The 18,715-nt window shown below is 41.2% G+C and overlaps 1 protein-coding gene across 1 annotated transcript; it reads right to left on the reverse strand.

Annotated features, from left to right (window-relative positions):
• Window positions 1–4,578: 4,578 nt before the first annotated feature.
• On the reverse strand, window positions 4,579–17,723 carry FUCA2 (alpha-L-fucosidase 2). The gene is made up of 7 exons (XM_024551931.4): window positions 17,423–17,723; window positions 14,009–14,196; window positions 10,945–11,284; window positions 9,452–9,662; window positions 9,022–9,212; window positions 6,878–6,986; window positions 4,579–5,630 (listed from the first exon to the last, which is right to left on the reverse strand). The coding sequence occupies exons 1-7, from the start codon at window positions 17,641–17,643 to the stop codon at window positions 5,490–5,492; spliced, it is 1,401 nt and encodes a 466-aa protein (XP_024407699.2). The 5' UTR covers window positions 17,644–17,723; the 3' UTR covers window positions 4,579–5,489.
• Between the last annotated feature and the right edge of the window lie 992 nt (window positions 17,724–18,715).

Below are 18,715 nucleotides of genomic sequence, written 5' to 3' on the forward strand. Positions count from 1 at the left end.
TCAATTTCTTCAATATCATAATTTTCTAAGTACAGGTCTTTTGCATCCTTGGATAAATTTATATCTAGGTATTTTTTGAAGCAATTGTGAATTGGATTATTTCCTTAGTTTCCCTTCCTGATAGTTCATTATTGGTGTATAAAAATGCATCTGATTTCTAGGTATTGATTTTGTGTCATGCTACTTGACTGAACTCATTTATGAGTTCTAGTCATTTCTTGGTGGAATCTTTGGGGTTGTCTATGTTCAGTATCATGTCATCTGCAAATTATGACAGTTTTACTTCTTCCTTTCCAATTTGGATGCCTTTTATTTCTTCTCCTTATCTGATTGCTGTGTCTAGGACCTCCAGTACTATGTTGAATAAGAGGTGAAACACGACATCCCTGTCTTGTTCCTGATCTTAAGGGGAACACTTGTAGTTTCTGCCCATTGAGTGTGATGTTGGCTGTGGGTTTGTCATATATGGCCTTTGTTATGTTGAGGTATGTTCCCTCTATTCCCACAGTGCTGAGAGTTTTTACCATAAGTGGGTGCTGGATTTTATCAAATGCTTTTTCTGCATCTATTGATATGATCATGTGGTTTTTACCCTTCATTTTGTTTATGTGGTTTATCACATTTATTGATGGGACAAAATCTATGGCATACAGTGAAAGCAGTCATAAGTGGGAAATTCATAGCAGTAAAGGCCTACCTCAAGAAATAAGAGAAATCTCAAATAAACAATCTAAATTTACACTTAAATGAACTAGAGAAAGAACAACAAAACCTGAAGTGAGTAGAAAAGAAAGAATAAAGATCAGAGCAGAAGTAAATGAAATAAAGTCTAAAAATTCAAAAAGATCAATAAAAACAAGAGCTGGTTCTTGGAAAAGATAAACAAGATTGACAAATCTTTACCCAGACTCATCAAGGAAAAAAAGAGAGAGGACCCAAGTAAATAAGAAATGAAAGAGAAGAAGTAACAACTGACACCAAAGAAATAGGACTGTAAGGAAATATGAACAACTATGGGCCAACAAGTTGGACAATCTGGATGAAATGGATAAATTTCCAGTAACATACAATCTTCCAAAACTCAATCAGGAAGACTCAGAAAATCTGAGTAGACAGATTACAAAGAATTAAATTGAAGCAGTAATCAAAAAAATCCCAACAAACAAAATTCCTGGGCTGAATGACTTTACAGGTAAGTTTTACCAAACATTCAAAGAAGAACTAACACCTATCTTTCTCAAACTACTAAGACTAATAAATTCAAAAGGAGAAAAAATGCCCAAGCTCATTTTACAAGGCCAGCATTATCCCAATTCTAAAACCAGGTAAAGACACTACAAAGAAAATGACAGGCCAATATCCCTGAGGAACATAGATGCTAAAATCCTCAATAAAATATTAGCAAACTGGATCTAGGAATACATTGAAAAGACCATACACCATAATCAAATGGGATTTACTCTAGGAATGCAAGGTTGGTACAATATCCATAGCCCTTTTGCTGTTACTTTGGAAAGATGCTAGTTTTCAAGTTTCATGTAATATAATTGATGCTCTATTTTAATTTGTTAAGAAAAGCAAAGCATTTCCTTCTGAAAAGAAATAATTCACATTCTTTTAAATGTATAATACTGGCCCTGGCTGGTGTGGCTCTGGATTGAGTGCCGGCCTGTGAACCAAAGGGTCGCAGGTTCGATTCCCAGTCAGGGCACATGCCTGGGTTGCGGGCCAAGTCCTCAGTAAGAGGTGTGTGACAGGCAACCACACACTGATGTTTCTCTCCCTTTCTCCCTCCCTTCCCCTCTCTAAAAATAAAATCTTTTAAAAAAATAAATCTATAGTACTGTATTTATAAGGGTAATTAGAAATAAATGGATTGTATCACTATATTAGATATATTTTCAGTTATACAAGAATATTTTTGGTAACTTCATTTTATGTTTTTCCAACGTATCCTGTAGCTCGGTGGTGGAAGGCAGAAAATGTGTTGTGAAGTCTCTTCTAAGGCCAGGCTAGGCCCAAAGCCACTACTAGGGAATCTATGTGCAAAATGTTTTAAGAAAATGTAAAGGTGGAGGACAGGGAAAACGCTTCTTTTTAAAATGTGTCAGAATATAATGATGTTATTTCTAATAGGGAGCTATAAAAATTGCATTTTGTAGAATTAGTGAATATGTGCACAGTAGGGCATCTCTTCCAGCAATATTAACCCAGGATTCCATCCAAAGAAACTTGGAGGCTGAACAGCTGTGGCTTTCTAAGGATACAAAGCTGAATCCTCTGCATCTATAGTTCTGGCAATTGAAGAGAAGACAAGGTAAGAACCACATGTGTTTGAGCTCGTCGGCCTTAGACATTACAAAGTTATCTTCCATTGGTACGATAGGAGCCCTCTTGTCTGGGACCCTTAGTTGTTTGGCTAGTCCAAAAAGTCATTTAAAGCAGGGTATCATGAAAAATAAGTAACATATGTATTCTTAGATATTTTATCTTAAAATATAATTGTTTATTTGCCAATTATTTAATGTAGAAACTAGGCCTTCTCTACCTTTTCAGTGTAAGTCCACTTACCAGCGTTCTCTAATTGTCTTTCTTGTACAAGAAAGTATGTCATATGTATTACATGACATAGTTATGAAACAGCAATACAGAAGTCTTGTAGATTTTTTACTGTATTTTCCCCAAATGCCAGCTGGTACATGAATACAGATGGATTCCTAGAATACTTGCCTGGTAGGGGAAGCCTGTACTACAAGTGTCCCGCCCTCCAGAAGATAATTCCAGTTTTTGGGGGGTCCCCCCTTGTATTGACTGCTTATTAGCAAAGCATTTTACCAGTGCCTCTGGGAGCTGAGCTGTGTTTTGTCATTTCTCTTCCTCACAGCTACTCATTACCTGTCCCGTATATCTGCCTATAATTTAAGCCAATTATACATTCTCAGTGTGTAAAGGTAAAGGTGGACGGGATAGGAATTTAAGTGGCTGACAAGTTTTGGTCTCAAAAGTACTTTCTTCAAACAAACAGATGACGCTACTTTGAAGATTCCTATACCACTATTTATTTGGGTTGGTTAGGTTTTTTTCCTTTTTTGTTTTTTGTTAGTCTAGTGTTTAGGATCACATTAACCTGTCCACGTTGCATCTCTAATAAAATGTTCATTGAGATTTAGAACAGGAAAAGTATATGTGTAAATAATTTGGCATAGTTTCAAAAATTTGAAGTTCAAAAATGAGGTTTTTTCCATTTAGCATGATTTTAAGAAATATAGTTTGTTTATTTCACTCTAAAGCATTTTTTTGGAAACCATGATACGTCTGCATTTGATTAACTGACAAAATGGAACCTCAGATGAAGATCGGGCTGTGCTGCAATCTTTTGTTGAGATTAATTAATCAACAGTTAATCAGTGTTTCTTTAAATTTACATCAAAATCAGTATTGTTTTTTGCTTCATTATCTTGCTTTATTCTTAAGGAAGATCTGAAGAGGTTTTCTAATTTTTAACTAGGTTTTCAACTTCATTTTGGTTGAAGGCAAATATAGAAAGCACATTTTTTAATTTAATTTTTTTATTGATTGATTTTTTAGAGAGAGAGAAACATTGATTTGTTTTTCTACTTATTTATGCATTCATTGGCTGATTCTTGTATGTGCCCTGACCAAGGATCAAACCCACAACCTCGGTGAATCGGAATGAAGCTATAACCAACTGAACTACCTGACCAGGGCTCCAATTTTAAAGCTTAAATTGGACCTCAAATTAGCCCTCCTACAAAAATAGGCCACACCTCCAATCCCATACCTCTTCCTCACCCCTGAAAAAAACCTGGAAGAATATGTACTAAAATGTTAGTAGTGGTCATCTGAACAGTGATTTTACCTTTGAGCATTTCTGTATGTTTTCAAATACCACAAAGTGAACATTAATTAGTTTTATTACCAGGAGAGGAAAAAAAGGACAATATTTAAAAATAACACAATTACTCTATGCATTGGAAATATATATTAGGCCAAGTTTATTGTATACCTACCACTGGTTCTAGTCTGCTAGGGCCGCCACAACAAAATGCCTCTGACTGGGTGGCTTAAGCAACAGTGATTATTTTCTCACAGTTCTGGAGGCTGAAAGTTCTAGGTGTCAGCAGGTTCACTTTCTCCTGAGGCCTCTCTTCTTGGCTTGCAGATGGCCCGGCTTCTCACGGTGTCCTTACGTGGCCTTATGCTCTGCCTGTGCATGCCTGGCATCTCTTCCTCTTAGAAGGACACCAGTCATACTGTATTAGGGCCCCACCCCTATGATTTCATGTAACTTTCATTACCTCCTTAAAGGCCACATCTCCAAATACATTCACACTGGAGATTAAGGCTTCATCATTTGGCAATGGACACAATTCAGTCCTTAAGACCACTAATTCCTAGCTAATCTAAAACAAAAATCTCCACCTCGGAATCACACATGGAATTCGATTCAATACGAAGAGACTTTAGTAGCAATGTGGGCGAGAGAGAGGAAATTTCCTCTACCCTTCTAGGTTCTTCCTCCCAGCTGATCTAAATCAAATCGACATGAGACAGAGAGAAGATAATCCAGTTTAATTACAAGCGCATGTATGGGAACTCCACACACACACGAGAGGTTCACAGTCACAAAGTTAGAAGGAGGCATACGTGACACTCTGAGCTGGGGCTGAGGTAAGGAAGGCGCTTGGGGCTGCGAGGGGAGGCAGGCTTTGCAGGACGAAAAGAAAATGAGATGTCCAGTAACTCAGAGTTGGCCCTGCCCTACCGATAGGTCATTAAAAGTTATTTCTTCCCGAGATGTGTACAGTGATGACATTTCCGTGTCCAACTCTCTTAAATGAAGTGGGTGAACACGTGTCAGGTTTATGATTGCAGAACGAAGTGGAGACGGTCAAGATTATTAACTCACCAAAGAAGGTCTGGGACGACACTGTTCTATGGGATTTGTGGATCTCCCCCTTCGTTTTTAATGTTAATTTCCATATTAGTTCTAACAAAATTAAATATCCTGTCAAAGATTTTAAGATACTTTTCATGTTTACTTTATAGATCTGTCAGTTTTCTGGAAACATTAAAATGCTGAGAAACACACCTTTTTTAAAAAAAGTAATTTCTGGTGATAACTCATTATGGGCAGGGTCCCAAATTTAAATTCTTTAGGGGAGGGAGAAAAGTTTCTCATGAGCCTGCAGGATCTCGACGGCCTTCAGGTCGCAATAATTCACGTGCCGTAGTGGCACCTCTTGGGGAGGCCTGTTCGGAACACAAAGTGTGTTGGAGAGTTAAAACTGTTACATGGCTAATTTAGGGAAAAAAATTAGGGAGTGAGAGGGGGAAAGGGCTGTACCGCCTAAATAATCACTTGACTTTTCTTGCCCCGTTTCACATGTTTCTCACGTGCTGTAACTACAGAAACCTGACACTGTCTAGTCTGAGCTGTAACTGCGCATGAGCCACTCCGCTGCACACTAGGTCACATCAGTTAGCGCTAGGGCCCAGCCCCATTTACAGGGCATCTGATGGAAGGTTAGATGGGGCAGTTCCACCATAATGCCGTCTTCCTCCAGAGAGGTCCATTTGAGTGGCTGTCCATGTCCCAGAAGCTTAACCTGAAATTAAAACACACACACAAATGTCTCCAAATGTGTCTCTGCCTCCCCACTTTATTGAGAAAGGTGGTTGATATTTCTTAAAAGCATTGTAGAGAGAGGATTCAGTTTTTTACTGTTATTTAGGAGTTCACAAGCTGTTTAACTCTTGATCACAGAAAACATACATCCATTTGCTCCTATATTGTTCTCAAATTAAAGTGTGAAGGAGTTGGGAAAGAATAGTAATGTTTGAATAAAGTGTCAGAATAGAGAAAATGCCAAAGAGAGGAGCAGGGAAAATGACACTGGAACCAATCTGCCCAAATTAAGTTCTTACACAGAATGTTTGGCTCCTCTCCCTTATCCAGCCAGACATCTTCCCCAGATTTTTTAATAACCTCCACTAATCAACAATATTTAACTGTGACCAATTATTATTGTAATTGTTTTATATCCTTAGTCTTATACTAAGTAATTTAAATAGTTTTCCACATAGGTATGGTTATTTTGACCCATTAAATTTTGCTTATCATGTAGAACAATATAAAAACAAAATCCGTTAACTTTTAAGTAACAGCATTAGTGAGGGCCAAAGAGAACATTGATAAAACAAAAACTTAATGTCATACCCAGGCCACTAAGCTACAATTAAACCTCAGATTTGAACTCCATCTTCTTTGCTTCCTGATCAATCATAAGCATTAGAAATGAAATATGAAAAGATGATGCAAGGAGGAGCATAGGGACAACTTACCTCCAAGGAAATTGTCAATTTCTTAAAAATAAGCAATGCAATTTATCAAAATGAACTCTAATACCAGACCTAGTGATCATAACTTTCAGATTAACCATTAACTTTCTCCAAAGTATTTTATGAACTTCTAATAGTAGGGCCAGCCAGGACATCTTACTTTTTTTCAGACGTGTTCTGGGGTGAGATGTCAGGGGAAGGATCTTAATTCTAGTCATGAAAAGAATCATTTTGGATGCATACGGTAAACTTGAACAACATAGAATGGCTGTGAAGAAGAATATTTTACATTGATATGCATGGAGATGAGGTAGCTGTTTTTGTTAAGTTTAGTTTTCTGGGAAATGGAAGAAAAATTTTAAAGGTTCTGGCCAAACATTGCCATTGATGAAGCTCATTTTAAAATTACTCTTATGAGTAATAAGAGGAACACATCAAGGCTCTCCTTGAAGTGAAAAGTGATGTTTTCATCCGAATATTCTAGTCAACAATTTAAAGGAATATCCCCTCTCACCTCTGTTGACCCTAGAGTAGCCTCGGGTTCACCAAGAAACAGCTGTCCAGAGGTGGGCCATGTGAGAAACAGGGCATAGACCACGTTTTCCTTAGGTTTGCATGTGTACCTGGTTAAAAGGGAGAAGAGGCGTGGTCATATTTCTCATTATTTATGGGTCAAGTTTGGAATTATTTACAGAGATACTTCCATTTGGTAAATATTTACCACGTCTTCATTAACAGAGGGAGGGAAAAAGAGCCCCATGGTAGTGGAAAAAAGCACCCAAAAGGATACAGCTCCCAGTTCCAGCTGGGGGGAGGGGGCTGCCCATACCACAAAGCAGTTCTCGGACACCATCTGGGGGTCCTACAAGTCCACTCAATTCTGACACTATGCACCCAGAGACAGTGTCAGATTCCATAGGTTAAGAGTAGTTTCTGGGGCCAGTGACAGTAAACCAGGACTAAAGTCTCAAAGGATTTTAACTATGGACCTGGGCGTGTATTGCAGACAAAAAAAAGGGGGGGGTGGTTCTGCAGAAAGTAACGTCACAGGATGATCTGTTCCTGCATGTGAGCAGGTCGTGGTGGGTAGCCAACACCCAAGGCATGGAACTTGTTTAGTAGAGGGTTTCCCTCTGCTGTAAGCAAGGCCGGTCTATTATTTTTGCGCATTATTTAACATCTAGTTAACACATCTTTGAACCAGGCATAAGCACGCTCAGGAAAGCACATAATCTTAACTATCCTGTAATCCAACCCCTGCCCTGCTTTCTCCCACCTTCATATACTCTTCCTTCCATTCCCTCCTTAATTCCAAATGCGGAAAAGAAACTGCAAGACGATCCTTCTCAGGACCATTGAGTTCTTGCTTCCTGGCAGCTGTTAACAATTTTGGCTCAAGAAACTCATTAAAATTCTCTGTAGGTCTGGGCGTTCCTTACATGGACACTTAGAGATGGCTGCTGCAAGGAGGGGACACCACCGATGAGACTGGGAGCGAAAGAGCGCTCGCCGTGAGGAGGGAGAGCAGGGGCACCAGAGGTCCAGCCATTGGCAGGAGCCAGACACAAGGGCTTCACAGCCCTTGTTGAACATCTTGGCTTTCACCTTTACTTATTTAAAGAAAATTTAATGGAATAACAGTAAATGATTGTGAAGTCCCAAGATCAGGCACCATCCTAGTCAAAGATAAGCAGAGAAAAAAATTCCAAAACCAGAGTTCAACAAGCCTCTCTGAAATGAAGGCTCAGTACTGAGTTTTCATTATGGCTTCTCACAGCTCCAGAGTTCTGAAATTCTACCATCTGCTGCTTCTGCCTACATTGCCTTAGTTTCTTTTCTTCGGTGAGCTGACAATTTTTTTGTTATGTCAAGTGAAATCAAAGAAGAGCATTTAGTCTAATCTTTTGATCTACACTTGGTCAGGCTACACTCACTTTGGTGCCACACAAGGTGAATTTTTAGAGCTTCACTCACGCTACTCTTATGCATGTATAAGGCCCCACGTCAGAAGCCATTGTATACGCAGAGTCCGATTCAGGTGCTTGCTGGCCCCCAGAACCTTCCAAAACTCAGATAGAAGCCTAAGCCAAGGCTTTTAAAGAAAAATACAGTAAGGAGAAAAATTAGCAAGTTAAAACAATCCATTTGAAAGAACCTTCAGGTTTAGATTTACTTGAATACTATGAACAGGTTACAATTTTTTTAATCAACTAAATGCTGTAACTGGAGCTGATTTTTAATATTTTTCTGCCCTTCGGCACCTCTTGCTTGCTAACCTGATGCGATACAACGTCTGCAAAAATGAGAAATTCCTTAGCTGACTAAACAGAGTCTCCCTTTCGAATTAACCTCTCAGGGTTTTTCCCTTTTCTAAATGACTTACAGTTTTTATAGGAGTTGACTGCTTTCCACTAAAATTTGTCCACCATTAGGAGGTATTTACAGATGATTTAAGTTCAATTTGCTAAACAGTAAGTGTTCAAAAACATGCTAATGTCTTCCCCTCCCTTCTCTTTACACTAAATAAAGTTTGGAAAGTGTTTTATATAGACAGGCATTCATCCAATTTCCTTTTTTATCCTACTGTTCTCTCTATATCTCTGAGAAAACTTAAGTGCCTTCTTCAATCAAATAGTACTTGATAAAAGAATAACTTACCACACATCTGGGGTGACAGTGTCATTCTGAGATCTCCAAGTGCTGGTTTCATAAATGGCTTCTCCATTGACTTTCAGCCACATCCCCATTTGCCTTAATCGCTCCTCGAAAATTGGAGAAATGATGCCATCTTGTGTGGGTCCAATATTCATCAAAAGATTTCCTCCACACGAAACTGTTTCTACAAGTTGCTAAAAAAAAATAAAGAATAGAGTTCTTAGAGAAAACAATTTCATCATGAATGTATCAATATATCATGTATGGACTCACACATGCATGTATGGTCACTATCTGGGAGCACCAACATGGAAGACAGAACAGGGTCCTGTGATTATAGGCCCTTGAGCTACACAAGGAGTAAAAATTGGTTCTCACAAACCCACCCTAATTAAGAATATTACCATAACTGTTATAAGGCATTTTACTGCACCTTCACCAATTCTTCAATGGTAAGGTAGTCACGGATTCCAGCGTTCCTCCGGTAGCCCCAGGAAAACTTGTCTATTGTCATGCAGTTCTCCCACTTATGTGGCAAAAGATGTCCTGGGTTATAGCGATCACTGCAGGTGTAGTAGCCGCCATGCTTACAGATGCTCCCAGCTCCCCAGCGGTCATTGGTGACCACAGTGTCCCGCACTGGGCTGGAATGAGAAGTATACTTTTTATACACAAAAAGCAAACTTTTTTTTAACACAAAAGGAAATGTCACTGAACACAGGCCTGAGTGAAAGGCACCCCTGAAAATTCACCAAAGTGTAACATAATACAATGCCCACGGCTTTGAAGTCAAGTAGACCTGGGCTGATTGCAGTCCTGTCTCTGTCCCTCCCCTAGTCTAGTTACCCAGTTCCTCTGCAACAACAATTTCCTCAGCTGTCCTTAGACAAGGAACAACGCATAGGACCCCACGCCCAGTGCCCAGCACTTACAAGAGTGGCAAACTATTACTGGAAGCTTCCCCTAGTAGTGTAAATGATACCAACACTGAGTTGACAATGAAGATGTTCTTCTCACCTGTGACCAAATAATCTGATGCACACACTCTAGCCTTTCTCTTCCTCTTACAATTGTGCCTAGTACGGAAAAATCTCAGGGAAGTCATCGTGAAACTCGCTGGAGTAGGACATCCCTACAGTACTATTCATCATAACAGGTGGTACCTGCAGCACTTCTCTACTTAGAGGGGACGCTGTCGATTCACCAACTGAAGTGCACGGCTCCCAGTCTTTCCGCTGGACGGAGTACACGAACAAACTGTCGTTTCTGATACCGAGAGACTGTCCAGAGTGATTGTACGTGCACCCTTTGGGGCTCAGGGAACCCGGCAGAATACTTCCTGACGTCATAACACAATACCCAGTATCTTCTGTTGTAGTTATAAATACAAATCTGTCCCACACAGTTTAAGCCTAAGAGAGAGCTTGGTCCGAGCTCCCTGTTCTAAGGGGCGGGCAGGCTGGACCATGCTGAGAAGCAACAGGAAAGAACGGAAGACTTGAGAATGGTGGTGAGCAAAGGAGACGGACCAAGGGGACAGCCGGCAGCAAAGGTTATCAGAGGGAAAGAGGGTAGAAAGCAGCAGCAACCAGAGACATTTAAAAGCACATACTCAGAACCAGTCAGGAATCAGTAGTTGTCCCAGAAAAGGAGATGAAAGTGGGGACCCACAAAATTCATGTCTTCAAAATTCGGCATTCTGTGATTTGCAGTCTGATTTCAAAAGCAGACTTTTGAGTTGCATTCGACTCCTGGTTTGTAACTCTTTGACTATTTTGAGGAAATATTCATATGTTTAGTAAGCCTTATTTATAATGATTTCCTCCCAGGAGCCTGACAGGAAGCATTTCAAGAAGCAAGGGAATGAAACGCACACAAGTACTGGGCGCGGTTAAGGTCCCCACGGAAATCTAAGAGCTCACGTGCCTGTCATTGTACAGCCAGGCTAAGAACCCCGTGCTGTTCCAGTAGCCGTCGGGCGCCCCTCCGTCGCCATCCGCCCACAGGACCTGGGGCCGGTACTTGCTCACCAGCTCCCGGAGCTCAGGCAGCGTCTTCGACACGGGAAATTGCCGCTTCTGGAATGAGCTGGATTCATCGTCAAGGAAGAGAGGATGAAACCACTCGAAAAGGGAATAGTACAGTCCGAAACGCAGGCCAGTCCTGTGCCTAACGGCCACCTCGAGCTCCTGGACGACATCCCTCTTTGGCCCCTCATCTACGGCGTTCCAGTTCCACGAGTGCTCGGAGCCCCACAGGGGGAAGCCTGCACGATTAGGTTAAAAACCCGTGTGAGAGTGTCCACTGAACTCCTGTGGGTCGATCTCTACTATACAAACGCCAGAACAAATTTGATCACACGTGGGATACAGAAATAACCGCCTCTACAGGCAACTCCAACGGCAATTGTTTCATAGTATATATTCCGCTTTTATAAGTGAGAAAAATGAGAATTTAAACAAGGTAAACCGAGGCTTTTAAAAGTAACTCTCAGGGGACCCACAAGGTCTGCATAGTCTGACCTGTCTTCTGCATGTCCCTCCTTGGATTATAAGCCCCCCGGGGACAGCATTCCCTCTGCTGCGTTCTCGGTGAAGTCCCGGCCAGCTAACCGCAAGGCCTGCGTCTAACGTGAAATCAACACCAGGGGGTCACAGCTAAGACTAAAGTCTATTCCCTGGCTTTAGGATTACTTATTTGATTATAGTGTGATTCTTAGAGCGCGGGTGATCTACGGGTAGGCGTAAATCTCCTTTAGCCTCACTAGTCATTGAACTGGGGGGTAGGGAGGAGTAAGTAAGACCCTAGTGCTTGGTAGGAGTTCTGTACTTTAGAGTCCTACACCCACCATTTGTAATCCCAGCCCACTCTAAGTCATAAACTTAGATGTTGCTCCTTAAATTACCAAAGTGAGTTACCTACCAACTAAATGGGTAGGAAAAGTAATGTCTACCATTACACAACCACTGTGAAATAATTCCTATTTTTAAAGGAATTGGCATTTAGATTGCTGGTTGTTCTATCTAAAAATATTAGAAGCATTATGTAAACTGATACACTTAAAAAATCATATAAAATCTCAACATTTTTAGTTAGTGCTTAGGAACATAGGTACATTGTTATTATCCCACCAAAATCTACAAGAATCTCTGAGAAGAGACTACATAAGGCACTTTTGTTGAAACAATTAACTCTTGTAAATTAGGACAAATCTGAGATGGACCTACTCTTTAGATTCATTCTTAAGACACTTTTAAAAGAGCTCACACTTGTTCCACCGATGTTCGTGGTAAGCTTCAAAGCAGGGTGGATATTTAAAGTCTTATTCAAAATTTTTCCGCTTCACAGGCCCTAAAATCAGGCAGTGCTGAACCGTAAACTCACACAATGGTCTTCCGCCTGACCAAGCTCAGCAGGGTCTTTTCCACGTCTGGCAATGTGGGTCCTAGAAGGTTTTTCAGTGTGAGTGTCAGCCTCTGTCCTCACAGTGTTACTGAGTTGCTTCATTTGTTTCTTTCAATAAGCTCACTACCTAACACTGTGTGCCATACAGCTTGGAGAAGTCCCTGGAGCAGGAAATAAGCATGTTCACAGGCAAATACACTTCCTAAATATTCATCTAAGCAGGAGAAACATCTCTATGAAGCAAATCATTAAGCCACTAGAATGTGGCCAAAGAGGAAAATATTCTAAAATACTTCTGTATTTGTGGTTGTTCCCTCCTACTCCCCTCCCCACCGCTGAAGAAAGCGATGAGGCAAAATTTCTTACACCAAGACAAGGTGGGCTTGCAGAGGAAACTGTCAAGGGAATTAACAGGAAGTTGGGAAAGTAACAGTTTATCAATGCTCTCTTGATCTTACAAACTCTTGAATGGTGATGGATGCAAATGATCCTACTAATCTAGGACTGAAGTGATGGCCAACTTCCCTGGGCCACAGGGTACCCAGATATTTAGCTAACCATTATTCTTGGTATGTCTGAGGGTATTTCTACATGAGATTAATGTTTAAATTAGTGGACTGAGCAAAGCAGATTGTCCTCCCAAATGTAGTGGGCCTCATCCTATCCGTTGAAGCCTAAGTCAAATAAAAAGCTGAGTTAGAAAAAATTCTGTCTGCTTGTCTTTGAGCTGAGACATTGGTCTTCTTCACCTTTGGACCCAGACTTGGATTAGAACCTACACCATGAACCCTCCTGGTTCTTGGGCCTTCAGATTCAGACTGGAGCGAATCAGCTGGAGTAATTGGAGTAAATATACTGGAGTAATATCAGCTCTCCTGGGTCTGGACCACACAGCCTCCGTGATTGTGTGGGTCAATTTCATATAATAAATCTTTTTATATCTACCGTACTTCCCACTGGTTCTGTTTCTCTGGAAAACTGACTAATACGACTACTGGGTTTCCTTTCAGCTATTCTTCTACCATCTCCGATATTTCTGGTCACCATTACATTCCCATGATCCTTTTCCTTTCAGATAATCCGTGTCAGTTTCTTCATTAGCAAAGTGTCTCCCACTTGGCCCTGTAAGAGTCGGCCAAAAGCACAGCCATGCATGTCAGTAATGATACTAGACCACAGCAGCATAAACCCCATGGTGCCTTCCCAGGATGCAGTATAGAGATGGAATGAAAGGAAAGGAAAGACTAATTCCAATTATAAACTGTGACCTGAACCCCACATCCCACTTCAGATAACTTTAATCAAATTTTGGAAATGTTGTTAAATATCCATATAACAAAATGTGACCATTTTTATTTTTTCTGTTATGTGGAGGGTATGATCTTTCTGCATACCCAATGCCTCTTAATTGGGTGGAACATGTGGTCCCTTAAATTATAAGCAAATTGTCTGTAGCCACTTATGGTCGCTCCCAAGAGAAAATTCTGAGTTCACGTGGATGACCTTGCTTTAGTTTCTTCTTCCAAAAGAACTACTTTACATTTCGTAACCATCATCCATCTTTGCAAATGTCGCACTTACTTACCTTCGTGATGTTTGGCAGTTAAGACAACATATTTGGCACCAGAAGCCTGAAAAATATCTGCCCACTGGGTTGCATTAAAAAACTTTGCTGTAAATAGTGGTCCAAAATCTTCATATTTGAAATCAGGAGGGTAATTATTTTTCATAAAGTCCACAAACTTCGGTATCTTTTCCTTTTGCCAGTACCACCTATCGGGAGGAAGAGAAACAGCACGTGAAATGTATAAACATTTGAAACAATCATGCCAGCTCTCTTTCCTACCCACCCCCCCTGGCTCAAATACTACCCACATTCCCTTTCTCACTTCCCCATCAGATTGACTTTTCCTGAAAGAAAGCCTATGTAAACCAAATTTCCTCTCATCTTCCATCTATCCCTCTGTGAAATTCACTCAGCTCATAAACTAGAGCATTCTAAACAACCCAGCCACACATTTGCTATTAATTCCCCGCTTTTAAATTGCAACAGGTAGTATCTATCTTTGTAACATAAGTGAGGAAGGCTTCGGAAGGAAAACTAAGTTCCTAAAACATAACATGGATCTATTACATTTACTAGCGGAGAACAGTTAAATTAGAAGATGCTGTTATTTTAATGTATTGACTCAACCTTCAGGGGTTACTTGTTACGTGCATTATATAATTTATTCTGAGCAGAAGGGCCGAAACTTCCTAAGCAAGGCCTCATGAGGAAAACGATATCAGAATATAATGAATTTTGCTATGTACAATGTGCACTTTTTTGCCCAAATTTTTGCCGGAAAAATAAGGATGTGCGTTATACATGGGTAGTACTAATTCCATATCTATATAAATGTCTTTAATTCTTTTATTTATGCTTATGTGTTGAAAGTGTAACTCTAGAAAGCAATAATGATATCCAAATGCAAAATAATACCCTGCAATACAATAATTGGTTTTGTTTCTAAATATAAATAAATAAAAAATTGAAATAAAAAATTAAAAGATTTTTCCCAAGAGTTTGGGCCAAAAATATGGGTGTGCGTTATACACGGCAAAATACGGTATGCATTTGAGATGAACATAGCAGTAATTATCCTCACGAAACAGTCTCAAGCCCCATCTCTGGCCCATCTTCTCCTTTCTCCACCTCCATCCTTTCCTAGAGTATTTCTACAGGGTGAGCAAATCCATACTCGGCACTACGTCCACAGGTGATCGGGAGGTTTTTCCTGTGAAAAGCCTTCATTGAATACATCGTATGTCACAGGCACTATTGTTTGCCTGCTCGAAAGTCAGATGCATAATTTCCCAGCTTCCACTGCAGTTTGGACATGGACACATGACCCACGCTGATCAGTGGGATTTAAGGGGAAGCCGACTTGGGAGATTTCAGGAATTAAGAAGAAGAGAAACTGGGCTTCCAGCCTTTGGACAAGGTTGTGTGGTTATGGCCGGCCACCATCATGTGACCATGAAGGATGAAGTCAACAGGCTGAGTGTGATAGAAAGAACCCGTGTCTTTGATTTCATCAATGAACCAACTCATTCTCCTTATGTATGATAACAGGCCCCTATTATGTGTGTTTTATTTGGATTTTCTATACTTTGAACTGAAAGTATCCTGATTGATCCATGACACATATTTATCTTTTAAATGGAACTACAGTAGAGAAACCAGGACAGTCAGAAAGTTGAACAGGAATTAGGGACTTCTCTTATTTCCTCCTTGCACAGTCTAATATGAACCTTCATTCTCTATATTGTCTAGAGTCACGTCTCAAATTTCATACAAATAGACATGAAAAGAAGCACTTGAAAAGTCTACCACTTATATTCGGCTTTGAATTGCCATTAAGGATAGCCAGATATACTCATCACTACTGTTGCCTGCCCACGAGTCAAAATGAGATGGGGTTTAGAAAAGACACAAAGGGAAACCATGATAATTAAAGAATCCTCTACACTACGGAGTTAATGTCCTTCCACCCATCAGAAATATACTCTATTTTGTTATATTTGACAAGTATCTTTATTGTTTTAGGTCACAACAAACAACCCTATGTCCACTTGTAAAAAATAAAAAGTTTACCATTACAAAGAATAAAGTTACTAAAAACTAGCTATTTGTTGGCTGAGCACTAGTCTCCATGAGCAAACATCAAATCCTCTTCTAGCACCAAATGTATATTTACCTAATCATCGTGGTTGAACAAAATGATAACTTAAAATACAATGTACTATATTTAGTAATATAGTACATTAGTACATATAGTACATATAGAAGAAAATCTGTTAATGTATGTACCTAGATAATCTGAAACATTTCAAAGAACCGCCAGATGCCTCATAGCACAAAACTTGCAAATAAAGATTTATGGCACCCTGAAGCAAATATGTTTGAAAATATATGGCATAGCGAGAAAGAAGTCCTTGTTTACAAGCTGATTTCAAAAGAGTAGATAACTAGTACTCCACAGGTTACACAACTGGCCTAACTTAATAAGAAAGGTCACTGGTTGCAGAAAGTCAATCTCTTTGTAGAAAGTGGTACAATGCATCCTATGCAATGTTGATACAATATAGAGTTTATACTATATACTACATAAAGTATGTATTAAATTTGATGTGCACTATATAACATATGCAGCATATAGCAGATTTAAATGCTCATTGTTTACTTTAATTTTACTCAGGAATATATGTATATATATGAACACACATATATATTTGATTACATTTCTATCTTGAAGAATTTAACACCTGAAGTAATCAGGAAAGACATGTGAAACACTTCAGAGTCGTAGGAGATTACAGGCACATTTTTACACAGGTGTCAGGGCAAAATCTAAAGAGCAACTTTTGGTGCAACACTTTCCATACGGTAGACTATTAATAATTAAACGTTTTTTAAATTAAGGTAACATTCTAGAGCCTTTTTAAAAAATCCCTAGAGGCACATGGTAACATTTTATCGGTAAAGAGCCAGTGCAGGCCGAAAAGAGCAGACGTTTCCCATACCCATGAATTCACATTTAACCCTACCTCAGGTCAGAACGATTGAAAATGAGCAGGTAGCAGATGGGACATCGGCGTCTACAGGGACAGTTTAGGCCCAAGCTTCAACGCTTATCACTTGACCCCACACAAGTCGATGAATTTCTGCTAGCCTAGACGCTTGATGGTTATACTGTATGTGATAAATACTAGTTGGTAAGTGCAACTCTCCAGAAGCTGGGAATTGTCTTAAGTGCCTGACAATTACTGCAGTCACGCGGAGGAAAAGGGCAACGCTCGTCCAGGACGAAAGCTTACACAATAAGGCGTTTAGCACCCAGAAAGTCTAAACGCGGATAAAGCACTGGGAGACGAAACTGTAGCGGTGGCTGGGTCCTGGCTGGAGGCCCAGGGACAAAAAGAGGGTCAGAGGATAAGCGGAGGGAGGCGCACTCACCAGAACCATTCGCTCCCGAAACTGGGCACGGAGAACACGCCCCAGTGGATGAAGATGCCAAACTTGGCCTGATCGAACCAAGCCGGCAGCTGGCGAGCGTCCAGGGACTCCCAGGTGGGGTCGAAGCGCGCGGCGCCGCGAGCGGGACATTGCGTGGGCAGCAGGAGCAGCAGCACCGGGAGCAGCGGGAGCGAGGGCCCGCGCTGCTCCGGGACCAGCATGTCACACTGTGCCCGCCGAGCCCTGCCCGCCCGCTCGCGCCCTTCCACGTCCCCGGACAAGAACGCTCCGCCTCTGTCACCTGACCACACTGTCAGGGAGAAAGGCCCCGGGCAGGCTCTGGGAGCGGTGACCGCTCGCTGGGCACTGGAGGGCCGCCTCGCCACCTTGCGTCCCTAAGGCGTTTCGCTCCGAAGCCCGCACTACGGCTGCTTAGCTCAGGCTCCCGGTGGGTCTATCCGTGGGAAGGGAGGCGAAGAATGGCACCGAGAACAATCCAGGTCATTCTCAGCTTCTGGGTGCCTGAGACTGTATCAGGTGGAACTCCAAGAGCTTCTCATTCAGGCTGGGCGCCCGTAATGTGCATTTCAAACCAAGTTCGTGTTCAGGCGCCAGCCTCTAAGAACCTCTGAACTGGAAGCCAAGGCGACCTAAGACGGGAGAAACCAGTGTGGTGAATGAGAGATCTGCAGCCTTGGACAAGAAACCAGAAGCCTTTGAAATGTTTAATCAAAGGGCATCACCAAAGTTCACTGTCTCCTCCTCTTAGGCATCCAGAGTGACGCCAGAAGCCCCACCCCTCCTGCCCCTGCAAAACATCTCTACTCTTTCAATGGGCCGGTTCAAATGTCACCTCCTCCCAGCTTTCTATCACCACGTCCTTACCTCCCGACGGTTTACTCCCTGCTGTGTGTTCCTATTAACATCTATGCCAACCTCTAAAACAGGGTTCCAACTGCTGGCTTGTAGTTAGGAGAATACAGATCTCATTTCTCATCAGGCTGTGAGCTTACGCAGGGCAGGGGTAGAGACCTTCATTCCTGTCGCCCCTGCAAGTAAAGCAGAGCCGGGCACGGGGCACTGGGCAGCACTCAAAGCATGTGTATCCAAGTCCTCCGGTGAGTTGGGACCAGCGGCCTAAGTAGGAAGTGTTATAAAAGGACAAAGAAGTTGAGGACCTACAGAAACTTTAATAGACCGTATTTTGCCATGTATAATGCGCACTTTTTTGCCCGAATTTTTTAGGGGAAAATAAGGGTGCGCATTATACATGGGTAGGACTAATTCCTTATC

This window comes from Desmodus rotundus, chromosome 11 (genome assembly GCF_022682495.2).
Source record: "Desmodus rotundus isolate HL8 chromosome 11, HLdesRot8A.1, whole genome shotgun sequence".
Classification (NCBI taxonomy): Eukaryota; Metazoa; Chordata; class Mammalia; order Chiroptera; family Phyllostomidae; genus Desmodus; species Desmodus rotundus.